We start from the raw sequence: 16,296 nt of genomic DNA, 5'->3' as shown, positions 1-16,296 counted from the left end.
TTTGTTCTGAGTTGTAAAGATTTTCTTCTGCATTTTCTTTTAGAAGTTAGTTTTAGTTTCACATTTAGGTCTGTGATCCATTTTGAGTAATTTTTTTTTGTAAGTGTGAGGTAAGTGTGAAGGTTTATGGATATTCAGTTATTCCAGCTCCATTTGTTGAGAAGATTCTTTTCCCCATTTAATTACCTCGTTGAAAATCAATTGATCATATAAGTGTGGATCTATCTCTGGACTCTCTGTTCTGTTCCAAGGATCTGTATGTCTCTTTTTACACCAATATTGCACTGTTGTGATGATTGCAGCTTTATAGTAGGTCTTAAAATGAGGTGGTATAAGTCCTACAACATAGTTCTCTTTTAAACTTCTTTTATTCTAGGTCTTTTGTGTTTTCATATAAGTTTTAGAATCAGCTTTATTTTAGAACCAATTTCTGTGAACAAGCCTGTTGGCATTTTGATTGAAGTTATGTTTGGGGAGAATTGACATCATAATAATACTGAGTCTTCCAATCCATGATCATGGTATAGCTTTCCATTTATTTAGGTCTTTTTAACTTTCTCTCAGCAATGTTTTGTAGTTTTACATGTACGGGTCTTATCTCTAACATATTTTCTTACATTTATGTTTAAGCATTTTATGTTTTTTGATGTTGTTGTAGGTGGTAGAGATACTACTGATTTTTATATATTCCCCTTGTTTCCTTACTAAATCCACTTAATATTTCTGCTAGTTTTTTGGTAGAATCTTCAGGATTTTCCATATACAAATTCATGTTGTCTATGAGTAAGAACAATTTCACTTCTTTCTTTCCAATCTGTATGCCTTTTATTTCTTTTTAGTGCTTTATTGCACTGACTAGGACCTCTGATACAATGTTAAGTAGGAGTGATCAGAGTGCATATTACTGCCTTGTTGCCTTGTTCCCAATTCTAGAGGGAAAGTGTTCAACCTTTTTACCATTGAGTAAGATGCTTATTGTAGGCTTTTGGTAGATGTCCTTTTTCAGGTTAAGGAAGTTCTTTCTATTTCTAGTGGCTAAGAGGTTTGTTTTTCTTTGTTGTTGTTGTTTTTAAGGTGTTTTTTTTTTGTTTTGTTTTGTTTTTATGTGGACCTTTTTTTTTTTTTTTTGCAGTACGCGGGCCTCTCACTGTTGTGGCCTCTCCCGTTGCGGAGCACAGGCTCCGGACGCGCAGGCTCAGCGGCCATGGCTAACAGGCCTAGCCACTCCGCGGCATGTGGGATCTTCCCGGATCAGGGCACAAACCCGCGTCCCCTGCATCGGCAGGCGGACTCTCAACCACTGCGCCACCAGGGAAGCCCAATGTGTACCATTTTTGAAGTCTTTATTGAATTTGTTACAATATTGCTTCTGGGTTTTTTTATGTTTTGGATTTTTTGGCCCTGAGGCATGTGGGATCTTAACTCCCCTACCAGGGATCAAACCTGGACCCCCTGCATTGGAAGGCAAAGTCTTAAAACACTGGACTGCCAGAAAAGTCCCTTCTTTGTTTTGTTTTAATAATGGATGGGTGTTGAATTTTGTCAAATAGCTTTTCTGCATCTATTAAGAATCTCCTTTGATTAGCCCTGTAGAGTGAGTTGCATTGACTGATGTTTGACTATTAAGCCAACCCAGCCCCTTGGGGCTTTACCCTATCTACCCACGTGTAGTTTGGTATTTACCAACAGACTCAAGGGGACCCCGTGCAGATTTCTGGTGTACTTCATTGTGTTGCTCCTTCCTCTTCAGTACTTTGTCTCATAACTTGCCGCCACCTCTGCCTCACCAGACTCCAGCCCCTGTCTCTTCAGCTCATTAAGATTTCCAGGCTCTGCTTGGCTCTCCTCTCCTTGCATAGCTTCTGGAAAGTACCCCCAGGTACTTTCTAGAAAAAAGTCAGCCTATCACAGAGCTCATCTCATTTGTTTCCCTTTTATAAGAGATCTCAGTTCTGCCCTGTCTCTTGCCCTGTGTTGACTTAATGCAGTTTATCCAATTTTCTAGTTGTTTGTGGGGGGAGAAAAGTCTAGTACTCGTTATCCTATTGTGCCTGGATATTGAAGTTGGCCGTAAGGATTCTTGATCATAGGTATTACCCGTCTTCTTTTCTCTGATTCTCAATTATCTGGGGACTGCTTTGTCCTTGGTGAATGTTTCTTAAAGATGCATCTAATGGGATGGTTCCTGACCTTCCTGGTCATTTTCTCTTGACATTTCACCAAGTTTAACTCTATGGCAGGTACTGATCACTACTCAATTTGTCTTTTATCCTCACAGCAGACAATGATATAGATATTACATTTTACAAATAAGGAGATGAAGATGTAAAATAATGGACTGACTTGTCCAATATCAGAGTGATTGAATTAGAACTCATCTGTGATGTAAAAACCGAGGCTGTTAACTGCTCCAGGGGAAGCTCCCTTTGAGATTCTGATAAAAATCACTGATAGACTGGATGTTCAGAAACAAGATTATTGACATATACCAAAATGTGTAAACAATTTTAGAGGTTCACAGGCCCCTGGAGCCTATCTACAGATAAGCCCAGCCACAAATCCCAACAAGAGGACCCCTGGCTAACGTGGACATCCACGCCATTCAGTGTCACCTTAAATGCTTGGTGAGCTTCCGAAGTTTCCTTCCTGCCTCCTAGTGGTTCTATACTACCTTTTAACGATTATACTTCATACCGTATGAGATCCCCCATTCATCCCCTTCTTGTGACACTGCCCTCAGCAGGATCTAAGGTGAGTCCACGTGGGTATTTTCCTGCCTGGTACAACCAGTGCTTTTCTTGCCATGCCTTGTCTAACCACTACATACACTTAAGAAACCAAGGCTAAGAAGGAAGCGATGTTTAGCCTAGTTTCACATTTCCCATAAACAATCATCAGAACTAATTCTATCATGACTCACTTCCAAGTTTATCTTAAACAATCAGGGCCTGATCGCTGAAATGCATGTTCTTTCACCAAAATTGAGCCCATGATGTTGCCAGGCAATCCTGCTACATTCTTGAATCCTTTCACCTTCCTGCTCTACTGGGTGGCTATTTCACATTTTTTCCTTCTACTTCCAAGAACACCTTCCTACCCTCGCTTCCAGCTGATGACTTTGCTTCCCTTTTTACAGTGAAAATTGCTTCTGATTGCATAAATGAATGTCCACAAACTCCCAGAGTCACATCTACTAAACTACTTGTGTCTGACCTCTGCTCTCACTCCCCTTTCTATGGATTGACTGTCCTTTTCCAAGGCCAGTCTCTTCCTTTGAATCTCAGATCCCAGTTTCCTTTTGCCTTCTCAAGAACATTGCTCCAATGTTTCTCTTTCTACTGCATCAACAATTTTTCCCTTTCTAATGAATCATTCCCATCAGCATACAAACATAACGTAATAGGTCTCATCTTAAAAAAAAAAAAAAAGTCTTGTCACCCTTCCTTGAAGGAAGCTTCAGCTATTCTTCCATTTTCCCCCTATTGACTCCAAAGCTTCAAGAGTGGATTTTACCCACTGTCATCAATTCGTCTCTCTCAATCTCTTTTAAACTCAAGTTTTTCTAAACCCGGGAGTTAATTCTAATTTCCTCATTCTACTCATTCTATTAGCAGTGTTCCAAAAAAAAAAAAAAAAAATCTCTCCTTCTGAAAGCACTGTATTCATCTGTTTGCATGGACCCCTCACTCTCCTGGTTTGCTTACCTTGCCAGTCACTCTTTCTCTGTCTCCCTCACTGGCACGTCCTTATTTTATCCACCTCTAAGAATTAGAGTATCCTGAGTTGCGGTCTCTGAACTGTTTCTTCTCTTTCTGCCTTCACGTCCAAGTGCCCAGGTCTAGAGCTCTGGCTTTAACTACCATCTACCCCAGTGGTTCCCAGTGGGGGTGATTTTGCCCCCCACGAGACATTTGGCAATGTCTGGAGACATTTTTGATTGTCATAACCGGGATCAGGTGCTACTGGCAGCTGGCGGGTAGAAGCCAGAGATGCTGCTGAACCTCCCCAAGTGCACAGAACAACAAAACAAAAATGCCCTCCGCAACTACAAAGCATCCAGACCAAGTGCCGAGGCTGAGAAACCCAGATCCACCCAGACCTCTTCTCTGAACCCTAGACTCGACGGGATGCTCCATTTCCTATTTATCATCTGCACTGGATGTTTAACAGATAACTCAAACTTAACACGTCTCAAACTGAAGTCTGGACTCCCTCTGCCTAGAAAACAGAACCTGACATAGGCCTTGGGCTTTCATGAGAGGCGCGACCCCTGGGCAGTGAGAGTAAGGGAAAAGGGAAGGATAAGGTGCAAATGCAATGTAGCGGGTTACGAAGCTGGCCACTGCTTCATGAGCCACAAAGAGATGCAGCCCTGTCACCAGACCATAGGGTCCCTTGTCCTTGAAAAGAATAAAGTGAGAGGGAATTTACCTCCAGGCTCCATCCTATCCCATCTCTCCTACTGGGCAACTCCCACTGGTCCATTGAGTTAATGTCTCCATGTGGCTGTGTTGGTTACCTGGACCTTTTTGCCACCTTGAGGACTCCAGATGCCACACATTGCGGTGTGGTCCACCTCATTAGGCAGAATTCTGCTGCCTGCACAGAACTGGTTGAGCCAGCAGCAGTTGAGGCAGGTCAAGTGGCCAAAGGGCAAGAAGAATGGCAGGGCAGGGAGACTCTGAGGAAAGGCCCCCGTGGCCCAACGCAGTAATAACTAAGACACACCAGGTCTCAGACTTCGAGTAGCTCACATTCTGGTGGGACAGGTGATGTCCAGGAAATGACATCATCATCCACCTGGTTACTAAGGCTACAGACCTAGGAGATGTTCTTCCAATGTTTCTTTCCTCCACATCCCAAATCCTGCCATCTCTGTTTTCAAAATGTAATCCTATTCCTACCACTATCTTCCTTGTTTAAGCCATCTTTGTTTGTACTACTTGATAAACTCCAACCTCGTGCTTGTTTCTAGGAGTCAGAATAACCTTTAAAAATGGCAAATCAGGGGACTCCCTGGTGGTCCAGTGGTTAGGACTCTGTCCTTTCACTACATAGGGCCAGGTTCAATCCCTGCTCAGGGAACTAAGATCCCACAATTCACGTGGTGTGGCCAAAAAAAGAAAAACAGAAAAAGAAAAAAAAAAAGGCAAATCATATTACGTTACTGCACGGATCCAAGTCCTCCAATATCTTCCCACTGCAGTCAGAATAAAATGAAATATTCTTAAAGTAGCTTAAGAGGCCCTGCATGAGCTGGCCTCTGCCTACTTTTCTGACCTAGTTTTTCCAACACTCTTCCTTGGTCACTTCTTTCTAGCCTCTTTTGTTTCCCAAATATGCTGAGCTTGTCCTCGCCTTAGAACCTTTTCATTTGCTCTCATATTCGTCCTTCTGGTCTCCCTGTTCCTTGACCTCTCTCTTCTTGAAGTTCTTTGTTCAAATGCTACCTTTGCAGAGAGACCTTTCCTATCCATGCAAACCTGTATTTGTCAGTCTGTATCCCCTTAAAAAAATTTTTTTACCTAAATTATAATGTATGGTTTATTTTTTTTTAAATTTATTTTATTGAAGTATTTGCTTTACAAAGTTGTGTTAGTTTCTGGTGTACAGGAAAGTGATTCAGTTACATATACACACATATATAATATATATGATGTATATATATTGTTAATATTCTTTTCTATTATGGTTTATTACAGGCTACTGAATATAGTTCCCTGTGCTACACAGTAGGACCCTGTTGGTTATCCATTCTGCATATAATAGTTTGCATCTGCTCATCCCAAACTCCCAATCCATCCCTCTTCCATCCCCCCTCCCCCTTGGCAACCACAAGTCTGTTCTCTATGTCTGTGAGTCTGTTTCTGTTTTGTAGATAAGTTCTTTTGTGTAATACTTTAGATTCCACCTACAAGTGGTATCATATGATATTTGTCCTTCTCTTTCTGACTTACTTCACTTAGTATGGTAATCTCTAGGTCCATCCATGTTGCTGCAAATGGCATTATTTCATTTCTCTTTTATGGCTGAGTAGTATTCCATGGCATATATCCAGATAAAACTTCATTCGAAAAGATATATGCACCCTATGACCCTATGTTCATAGCAGCACTATTCACAATAGCCAAGACATGGAAATAACCTAAGTGTCCATCGACAGAGGAATGGATAAAAAAGATGTGGTACATATATACAATGGCTTATTTGTTAATTGTCTCTCCCACAAGAATGTGAGCTCCAAGGGGTCTGGGACCTCATGTCTTAGTTATTACTGTGTCTCCAGTGCTAGAATTAGGCTGACACCTAGCTGGAGCTAAGCAGATTGTTGAATAAATAAACACCTTCAGACTCTTACCAATGGTGGGCTTGCATCAAGAATGATGAGTTCCTAGCTCAGCAAATTTCTTCCAATTCCATGGAGGTCCAGTCCGGCTCTAAAAACATCTTTCAGGGATGTTGAAAACCTGTTGATCTTATTGTGCCCCCTAATAACCCCCTGGGTTTAGGAACCTGGGATCTCATCCAGTCTGTAAATCTCTTCTACTAAGGCAACCTCCCAATGCTGAATCAGGGCAAGTGCATCCACATGAGGCTGGGGAGATGACAGTCTCAGAAACCTTTAAAAGGAGGAGAGGGGTTACAGGCAGAGGGAGGTACAGGAGCAGCGTAGGAAGCCCCGTATCGCTAGGACAGGGTCTGAAAATGTGTATCAGATCTAGTAGTAGGGTGTTCTCAGGGCTGCAGCAGCCTCCGGCAGCAGTAGCAAAGAAAACAAGGGACTTGACAGCATTGCAATGCAGAGCTTCGTGGGTTTTTGTTTTCTTTCTTTCCAATAAAGCAGTAGGGTGGAAAGGAAAGGAACCGCGGAGTCAGTGGGATACAGGAATATGTGTTTGGAAGGTGGGGAAAGGGCAGCGCTTAATATGGGAAGGCGGAGTTTAAGAGAACTCTTTGTTTGTAAAAGAAAAGCTGGGCTATGGCTCCGGAGGAGTGGAGGGAACAAATACCTATTTTTTCTGAAAGGAATGCTGGAGTCGGTATCTGGAGGAGGGACTTAACTAGTTCGGTACCCAGGATTGCTGCACTGCCTGGGTGCAGGGCGCGCCGAGGCCCCTGCTTCTCACTAGCCACAACAGAGTGGGGAGGATGCAATCTTTCGGTTTGATTAAAGAGGTGGGTGGTGTCGGCGGGAGGCTTCGCGGTCGCGGTGGTGCTAAGGGGTGGTCCCAAGGCAGCCGGGGAGCCAATGGGCGGCGACTCCGGGCTCCTGCAGCCTCCTTGGAGACTCGGCCGCAGTTGAAGTACCGGAGCTGCTGGCTGCCTTCTCTCGCGCTGCAGGCGCCAAGGCGCAGCGCCTCTAGGGGCGCAGCCGGAGCCGCACTCCGAGGGCACCGCGCACGCCCCCGGCTCCTGCTGCCCTGCGCCTCTGTGCGGACCCTGTCCCCGAGAAGCTGCCAGCCTTGCAAGGGGCCTTGGGAAGGCCCTAGGCCGGAAAAAGAGGCTTCGGGAAGAGGGACGTGGGTGGGAGGTGGGCAGGCGACTTGCTTCTCAGATTCGTTCCAATTAGCACCAAGTTGGCAGACAAGCGCATAAACCCACGAAGCCTTTGGTTTCCCACAAGTCACATTCTCAGTATTTCAAAATAGTCTGATCGCAAGGAAACTTCAACTCCCGTCGTAGGTCAAAGAGGGACACACTCTCAGCACCACTGCCTCGCAGTAGCGCGACGGAGGACAGACCCGGGTGATCCTCAACTGCAGAGCCCAACCCGAAGTCCGCATCTCTCCGAGGCCGGCGGGGACAAGCTGGGTCTGCCCTGCAGAGCCCCCTGCGGGAGCGGCCGGACAGCGCGCAGAGAAGCGGATTATTGTGGGACTGCACAAACGGCAGCCCATCAGAGTAGTTGTGCCAGGAACACCACCGCCTGCATTGCGTCGGACCTGACCATTTCCGATGTGAAATTCCCGGAAAGGTCGCGGCAGAGGACCGTGCGTGTGCGGGGCTGTGGACCACAGGGAAGGAGAACTGGCGGTCGGCTTTTCTGGCAGGAGAAGGAAAAAGCCGTGTTGGCAAGGGTGGGAACTGAATGACAGGCCCCCCCCTGCCAAGCCACCCCCTCCTATTTTCCATCTACCTCCTCGCTCCCGCCCTCCCCCGCCCTCCCCAACCCACGCCCGGGTGGGCCAATCGCTGCTCCGCATTCCGGGCGCTTTCTCAGGTTTCTGCTGATCTTGCAGCGCCCAGAAATGGACCGAGCGGACCCGAGCCGCACGCACCCTGCCCCACTCGGAGCTCCGAACGGCTCCCGGCGCGCCGCGTAGCCTCACCGAGGTCCGCGCGGGGTGCGGGAAGCCGAGGGGACCTGCGAGGCACGGAGATCCAGGCCCTTGCTCGCTCTCCTCCTTCGGGATCGAATCAAGGGCTCCCACGGTGTTGGGAGGGGGCGAGAGCGCTCCGCATCGTCATTCGCTTCAGAGCTCGGGAGAGGGTGGCATTTCGCTTTTCCGCCCCGCAGCCTCCGGAATTGCCCGCACCCGAGAGCGAGAGCGGCGTCTCCAGGTTGCCGGCCACGGGCGAGAATGGGGGTCGGGAACGGACATTTCCGCCGTCGCTGCCCAGTTAGGCGAGTGGCCAACTGAAGGAAAGCAGGACGAGGTGCGAGGGCGGCGCGGTGGCCCCGGCGCCCCTCGGATGCTGTGGCGGCCGCGGCTCGCGCCCGGGTACCGCAAAGGCGACCTGCCGCATTCCCGCTCGGACTCTCCGCCGACTCAGCACCGCCCCTGCGCCAAGCCGGCTGGCCAGGTAGGGGGTTCCCCGGTCCGGGGCTTCAGAAGTGGGGCTTGGGGCGGCGGGTGAGGGGAGCCGGGGGCGCGGGGATGCTGCCTGGACCTGGAGCTCCGCCAGCGTCTCTGGGCGCTTTTCCGATCTCTAGTTTAACGAAGTTGTAAACAGATCGGCTGTTGGGCATTGGGGAAAGTGGGATGGAGGAGCCCCAAACTTGGATTTCGGGTGTCTGCGTGTGTCTGTCTGCGTGTCTGTGATATAACCCTAGCAAAAGTCTCGTGCTTTCTCAAAAAGCTAGAGGTCTGTGCTCTTCCGTGTCTGTGGGTCCGTCCCATATGAACGCTTCTGATCTTCTGCCCCCGTATCACTTTCTATTTCTCTGCAGCGTCCATCGATTGCCCCGGTGGGAGCTTAGAAGGCGGCAGGCGAAGAGGGCTAGCAGGGGGGAGAGCCGAGGAGAAGCAGAGGGGGTGGCAGGCGAGGGCATCTGCCGAGCTGGCTCTGCCCCGGGTCCTAGGAGGGCTCGCGGAGGGGAAGGGAGGCCAGGGCGGCCCCCAAGCGGTGGCCCGGGCCGCTAGAACGGCGCTGCGTTAAGGCACCTCGGAGCAGGAAGCAACACCAACCCTCCTCCCATCGCCACCCCCAGTCCCCCCACCCCCACCCCAGTCCCCACCCCGCCCCGGAGAAAAGCTGCACCCGGGGCGGCAGGCGAGGGGGACTCCAAACTGAGAAACAGGCGGGGGGGGGTGGAGACGGTCTCCAAGTGGCAGATCCCTCCACCTGCTGGCTCGGAAGCCCCGCCCGCTGAGCTCGGGGGAGCCGCGCACGCAGGTGGGGGGGGCGCGCGGGTCCCCCCCCACCCCGCCTCCCTCGCCCCTCCCCGCCCCGGGCCCGCCCCGGGTCTCCCGCCGCCGCCGCCGCCGCCGCCGCCCCCTGCCTCCACCATGACGGTGATGTCGGGAGAGAACGTGGACGAGGCTTCGGCCGCCCCGGGCCACCCCCAGGACGGCAGCTACCCGCGGCCGGCCGAGCACGACGACCACGAGTGCTGCGAGCGCGTGGTCATCAACATCTCCGGGCTGCGCTTCGAGACGCAGCTCAAGACGCTGGCGCAGTTCCCCAACACGCTGCTGGGCAACCCTAAGAAACGCATGCGCTACTTCGACCCGCTGAGGAACGAGTACTTCTTCGACCGCAACCGGCCCAGCTTCGACGCCATCCTCTACTACTACCAGTCGGGGGGCCGGCTGCGGAGGCCGGTCAACGTGCCGCTGGACATGTTCTCCGAAGAGATCAAGTTTTACGAGCTGGGCGAGGAGGCCATGGAGAAGTTCCGGGAGGACGAGGGCTTCATCAAGGAAGAGGAGCGCCCCCTGCCCGACAAGGAGTACCAGCGCCAGGTGTGGCTGCTGTTCGAGTACCCCGAGAGCTCGGGGCCCGCCCGGGTCATCGCCATCGTCTCCGTCATGGTCATCCTCATCTCCATCGTCATCTTTTGTCTGGAGACGCTGCCCGAGTTGAAGGATGACAAGGACTTCACGGGCACCGTCCACCGCCTCGACAACACCACGGTGGTCTACAGCGTCAACATCTTCACGGACCCCTTCTTCATCGTGGAAACCCTGTGCATCATCTGGTTCTCCTTCGAGCTGGTGGTGCGCTTCTTCGCCTGCCCCAGCAAGACGGACTTCTTCAAAAACATCATGAACTTCATCGACATCGTGGCCATCATCCCCTACTTCATCACCCTGGGCACCGAGATAGCTGAGCAGGAGGGGAACCAGAAGGGCGAGCAGGCCACGTCGCTGGCCATCCTCAGGGTCATCCGGTTGGTAAGGGTTTTTAGAATCTTCAAACTCTCCCGCCACTCTAAGGGCCTCCAGATCCTGGGCCAGACCCTCAAAGCCAGTATGAGAGAGCTAGGGCTGCTTATCTTTTTCCTTTTCATCGGGGTCATACTGTTTTCTAGCGCAGTGTACTTTGCCGAGGCGGAAGAAGCTGAGTCGCACTTTTCCAGTATCCCCGACGCTTTCTGGTGGGCGGTGGTGTCCATGACCACCGTGGGATACGGTGACATGTACCCTGTGACAATTGGAGGCAAGATCGTGGGCTCCTTGTGTGCCATCGCCGGTGTGCTGACAATTGCCCTGCCCGTACCTGTCATTGTGTCCAATTTCAACTATTTCTACCACCGAGAAACCGAGGGGGAAGAGCAGGCTCAGTTGCTCCACGTCAGCGCCCCTAATTTAGCCTCTGACAGTGACCTCAGTCGGCGCAGCTCCTCCACCATCAGCAAATCTGAGTACATGGAGATCGAAGAGGATGTGAATAATAGCATAGCCCACTTTAGACAGGCCAATGTCAGAACTGGTAATTGCACCGCAGCTGACCAAAACTGCGTTAATAAGAGCAAGCTACTGACTGATGTTTAAAAAGCCAAAAGCAAAGAAACTAAAAAGCCCCCACTTAGCAGCTTGAAAGACTTAAAACACCAAACCAAACCAAACCCCCAGTGACCCAGGTCACTCGTTGTAGATACTTCACTAAATAGTCTTTGAATGCTCTCTCGAACTGTCAATGCATTATTGCATTGCCAATGTTGGGGGGTGGCAAACCCGAAGCCTTCAGGAGCCATGAAAAGAGAAACTATTTTCATTGTATTAAAAAATGGGAAAAGAGAGTGTATTTTCTAAAACTGGTTTAAAATCACTCAGTCCATGAACTTGTCTAGGTAAAATAAGGTTCACATGCTTCCCCGTTTTTAATCCGTGGTGGCTTCTTTAAAATTTTTTTTTTTCCTTTAGCTAAGAATCAGATGATCGCTTAGAAATATAAAATTAAAATTTGCATGGGACTCCGATATGAAATCCTGGCAAACTGCACAGCGCATTTTAAGACGGTGCATCAGACGTATTACGCGTAACATGATACACCAGCCGAAACGGGCAAGGAACAGATGTTTTTACTTTGATCAACCGAACTGCATATTCCAAGGTGAAAAAAAAAAATTACTTAAGACTGGTTCACCAAGCACCTTAGAAATCTGATACTGGGCCTGGTCTGTAGGGATTCTTCCCTCTGCCCCCTTTCCTTCTGATTCAAACTCTTCTCTAAGAAAAAATGATCACTGAATGCAATTCATTGATCCATCTGCAGTGCTGCTACGATTCTCAACTGCAGATGCGCCCAATGGGTCTTTTCTCACCAGTCCTGCACCCTGAACCCCGGCCTCCAGAACTGGATATAAAACCTTCGCCTCCTTATTGCAACAGAGCACAAATGAAACTAAGTGTAAGCATGTTTGAGTCTGATCATCATTTCTTTTACAATCGCATGCCGAGAACGTTAACGCAGACAATAGAGGGTAAGCTTACTTTGGAATCGATTCTTCTAAAAATAGATCCTTCTTCATTTGCGTTCACCAAAAGTGCACTCCTTCATTTACGAACTATTTTTATTAGTAAATAAAGTACTGTATTTAAGTACCTATGTTAGTCAGCTGGGAACAGTAACTTTTTGGAGCTCGAAGCATGTTCTCTTATTCAGCATTATGGCCGACTTGATTAAGGTGTACCTTGAATTAATTAGTGCATGATTAATTTAATGTAAAAACGTTAAAAAATAATAAAAATTATAAGTTTGTGGGATGAAGGGCCCAAAAGAAACAATGAGGGGGGGTAGGGTGAGGGGGGGCACTCAGTCAATCTTCCTGCCTTTGCTCAGGGAAATGTCAGGTTTCTGTGCAGATGTAGGCAGAGAGAGGACCAACATGCCCATCCCTTAAAGCGAAGCTCTGTGGAAAACTTAAGTTATCAAGGTATATAGAGCAACACCTAAGAACACGTATTCTTTCTAGCTGAAGAGAAACACAAGCAAAACAAACAAACAAACAAACAAAGGTGCAATACTGCATGCTTTTTGGTGCATTCTTAAGATGTAAATGAAAATGTTTCTCCATCGTATGCGCCCAGAGCAGAGCTGATTTCTTTCTTGCAGTCATGATTTGAAGTCTGCAGAGACTTCGGCCCTCCCCCTGAGGCTCCCTGAAGAAACGCTACCAATTGATTTAATAGTTGCTTAGTGCCTTTATCCTGTACCCACAGCGAACTGCAGAAGGCGCCTCCATTAGCACAGCTGAGAAGTTATGTAACACAAGGGAGGGAGGCTGGGGCACAGATATTTCGCTTTTCCTTTTTCCACCCTCGCTCTCTCACTTCGCACTGCGGGGACACCGCGCCATCCTGCGCCCCAGGCAGGAGAGACCCGGGAGGGTGCTCTCTGGCCATCCGCTGGACTCGGTCCCTTTGGCAGCCAGACGTGGGATGGAAACTGGGGCCCGAGACCCATCTTTGAACTTGACACGAACCTCGAACTTGTCTTTTCCTCTTCTCTACCAGAAGCCAATATAAAACTCTTGGGGAATTTGTTTCCTATCAGGGGTCACTCTGGACAAGCAAGGCTTCCTCGGGTCCAGCCTCACGGTCCTAGCGAAGTTCCATCCTCCCCCTCTGCCTGCAGAAGCATGTTGCCACTCTGACAGTCTGATCTTTGCAGGCATCGTTGTGGATGTGGGAATAGTCGGTTCAGAGTAAGCTCTCCCGGGCCTTCCCTCCCGGCCCACCCCTTCAGCTAGTTCCTAGGATGCTCCTATGAGAGTCCCATCCTGGCAGTCACCTCGCAGGCTGAACATCTAACTTCTGTCGCCCCTGGCACCCAGTCCAGAGAATGGCGGGGACCCTGTGCTTACCAGAAAGAGAGCCACATCACCTGGGCCTCTGGAGGCCAGCAGCCGCCCACCGACGGGGAGGCACTCATAGCTTTTTGAAGGACCCAAGGTGGGGATCCTCATTCTGCGCGTAGCACGTGGCTGCCAGCTGCTCACCGTCTTTCATTCCTGCGCTGCTGCTTCTGGAAATCTTCCCCGTGACTCCGCCCCACCTCCCATCCTAGCCTAGAACGAGCAGTGAGGCAGTAAACCTAGACACTAGAGTTACACCCAGGCTGGCTGACTCCTTTGAAAGAAAGAACGTGGAAGTTTATTTTCCTGCGCGGCTTCTGTGAATCTGTAAGACAGACGTGACACACACCAAGGAAGACAGGGGCCAAGGACGTACGGTGTCCTACTGCAGGGCATTCAATCCTCCCTGTGATGTCTCCTGGAACCTTGACTCATCCTGGCTTTTCCTCTCCTACCTGCTCCTTAGTTTCCCGTTGGGAAAGAAAACGCCAACCTCGCCCACATCTCCGGGGATTGCCTTGATCTTTTATTTAGACTTTGAGGTCTAGGACACCCAGAACCTGAAGCGCTACCCTCTGTCAACAGCAATAATCTGCTCGGTACTGTGGGATCGGATGGGTCAGAGGATGAGAAAACAGGACCAGAACTGAAAAGCCTCACTTTGGCTACCGGGTACACCTGTCACAGCCATACGTGGCACTGGGTGGAAACTTGTGCATGTGTTGTTACGGGGAACAGTGCTGCATGCAGGGAACCTGTGTGCCTGGGACGGAAGGAGCTGCTGTCATGAGTTGGGTGGTCTGGGGAAAATGGAGGTCACTTACGCACCTGGAGCTCATCAAAACCAAGTGAGTTAGAGGGGAGGACGGGAATCATCTGTGTAGCATAGGCATGCAGAGTTTGCCAAAGCTCTTTCCCCTTGCACAGGACTGAGCTGAAATGTTTTTGTGGACCTGACGGTGCACTTAACAAAACTGCCTATTACGGAATGATGATCTTTTTGGTTTATTTCCTTGTATTTATTTTATCGGGCTTTTTACCTTCCCGTCCCCTTCCTAGGTCTTGAGCTTTCATGGCTCTTGTCTTGCATACTGATTTTCTCCAGAAGGAGAAGACTTCTGACGTGCCGATAGCCATAGCTCAGCTCTTCTGGTGAATTGAGGCCCTAGTTCCATAGGGTGGCAGTGGAGGGGCTGGGTCACCCCGGGGCTGTTAGCCATCCCAGAATCTCTGAAGTGGTTAACTCAGCTCGAGTGATCTGAATTAGAGAGACCAAAGACATTCATTTCCTTTGTCCTCAGATTCAAAGAAGACAGGTCCTAGCCAAGAAAGGCGTTTGTTTTTGCATCTCCTCTTCCCCATCTGTGCCCAGTCTTCTCTCCCTACCCGCTGGAGAACTGAGTTCTAATGATCAGTTAACACAGTTCTTCGGGAGCGTGTTAGCGAGTTAGCCTAGCAGACTCAAATACACCGATAGCGGAGTCTTCTCCTGGAATGTAGCTGCCGCACAGCGGTCATTTCTCTAAAATGAAATCGTGCGGTTGGCTTAGATTCCCCTAGGGAGGCTGGACTCACTTGAGAATAAAGAAAAGAGAATACACGTAAATGGTGAGTGAGGAATAGATTTCTTGAAGTAGAAATTTGGTTTAGTCCGTCAAGGGCCTTCTTCACGTTGTGCATAGTTACAGATTTTTCAAAGGAGTTAACCTCTGAAGAGCCAGTAGGAATAGATTCCTAACCCTCCCATTTAATATAGGAGACCTCAAAACACATGCTTTTTAAAAATCGAGTTCCTCGTTTGGTAGATGAGGTTGAACAAAATGAGAAAGAGAAGAATCCCCAACTTTTCCCCCCGGGAACGGCTCACTCCTGGCAGTGGGGAGAACTGGTGAGGGATAACCATCTAGAGTGCAAACTCGTTAGGACATCAACTGCTCAATAGCCATTTTATCTTCCCGCTTTTTCAAGAAAGGCTGAAGTCTTTTGATGTTTATGTTCATTTTCAGAAGACACACACAAATTTTTAAACCCGACACAACCCAAGTTAATCACCATCTCAGGAGGTGGCCTCTGGTCCACCATGCGGTGTACTAGTGCTTGTATTTATACATGGAATTTCAGGGTATACACAACCATGTCCAGCATGACTCAGGTAAACCTTAGAAGAATGTACGTTACTTATCATTTTTGTAAAGACACGAACAGCAGCTGAGTTGTTAACCACAACTGTTCCATTACCTTGGGTCACTGTGCGAACTCGTTCAGGGTATAGACGTAAAGTTTGGAAGTCAGGGGATCGAATGCCAGTCTCTTTGCTCAGGCAAAACGACCCTGGGCTTTCTTGGGAAGCCCAGGCCTTTGTGAAGGGGAGGCTCTGCTGCCCTCAAGACTCTTAGCTTTAAGGAGATTTGCCGGAGTTGCAGTGATCTTCATTTAGGGACTGAGTAGGAGTTAATTTTTTATGACGTGAGACTTCAAGGAGGAGAGAAAAGTTTCGTACCACAATCAGAGAAGGAGAAATAGTGTAAGGAAAGAAAGGAAAACGAAACACCAAATCCCTAGTGAGGTATTCCAGGTCAAAGCTGTCTCCTTTCCAACACCAACAGACATACCTTTCTTCTCTTTCCTGCACTGTTTAGGAGCCATTTTTTCAGTAGCTGTAGGCAGAAAGCATGGGCTGTATATGACATACCTCTAATCTTAAAGATAAAGTCTTACCAAGGTTAAAAATCCCAATGGAATAGTCTTAATTTGAAGTGCACCATCAGGAC

The 16,296-nt window shown here is 48.8% G+C and overlaps 1 protein-coding gene across 1 annotated transcript; it reads left to right on the top strand.

Annotated features, from left to right (window-relative positions):
• Window positions 1-9,731: 9,731 nt before the first annotated feature.
• On the top strand, window positions 9,732-11,735 carry KCNA1 (potassium voltage-gated channel subfamily A member 1; the record flags this gene model as incomplete). The annotated part of the gene is made up of 1 exon (XM_079938098.1): window positions 9,732-11,735. The coding sequence occupies one exon, from the start codon at window positions 9,732-9,734 to the stop codon at window positions 11,217-11,219; it is 1,488 nt and encodes a 495-aa protein (XP_079794224.1). The 3' UTR covers window positions 11,220-11,735.
• Window positions 11,736-16,296: the final 4,561 nt, after the last annotated feature.

Source organism: Stenella coeruleoalba (assembly GCF_951394435.1).
Source record: "Stenella coeruleoalba genome assembly, chromosome: 11".
In the NCBI taxonomy this organism is placed as follows: Eukaryota; Metazoa; Chordata; class Mammalia; order Artiodactyla; family Delphinidae; genus Stenella; species Stenella coeruleoalba.
Note: the sequence above shows the minus strand (reverse complement) of the source record. Positions and strands in the feature narration are given on the sequence as shown.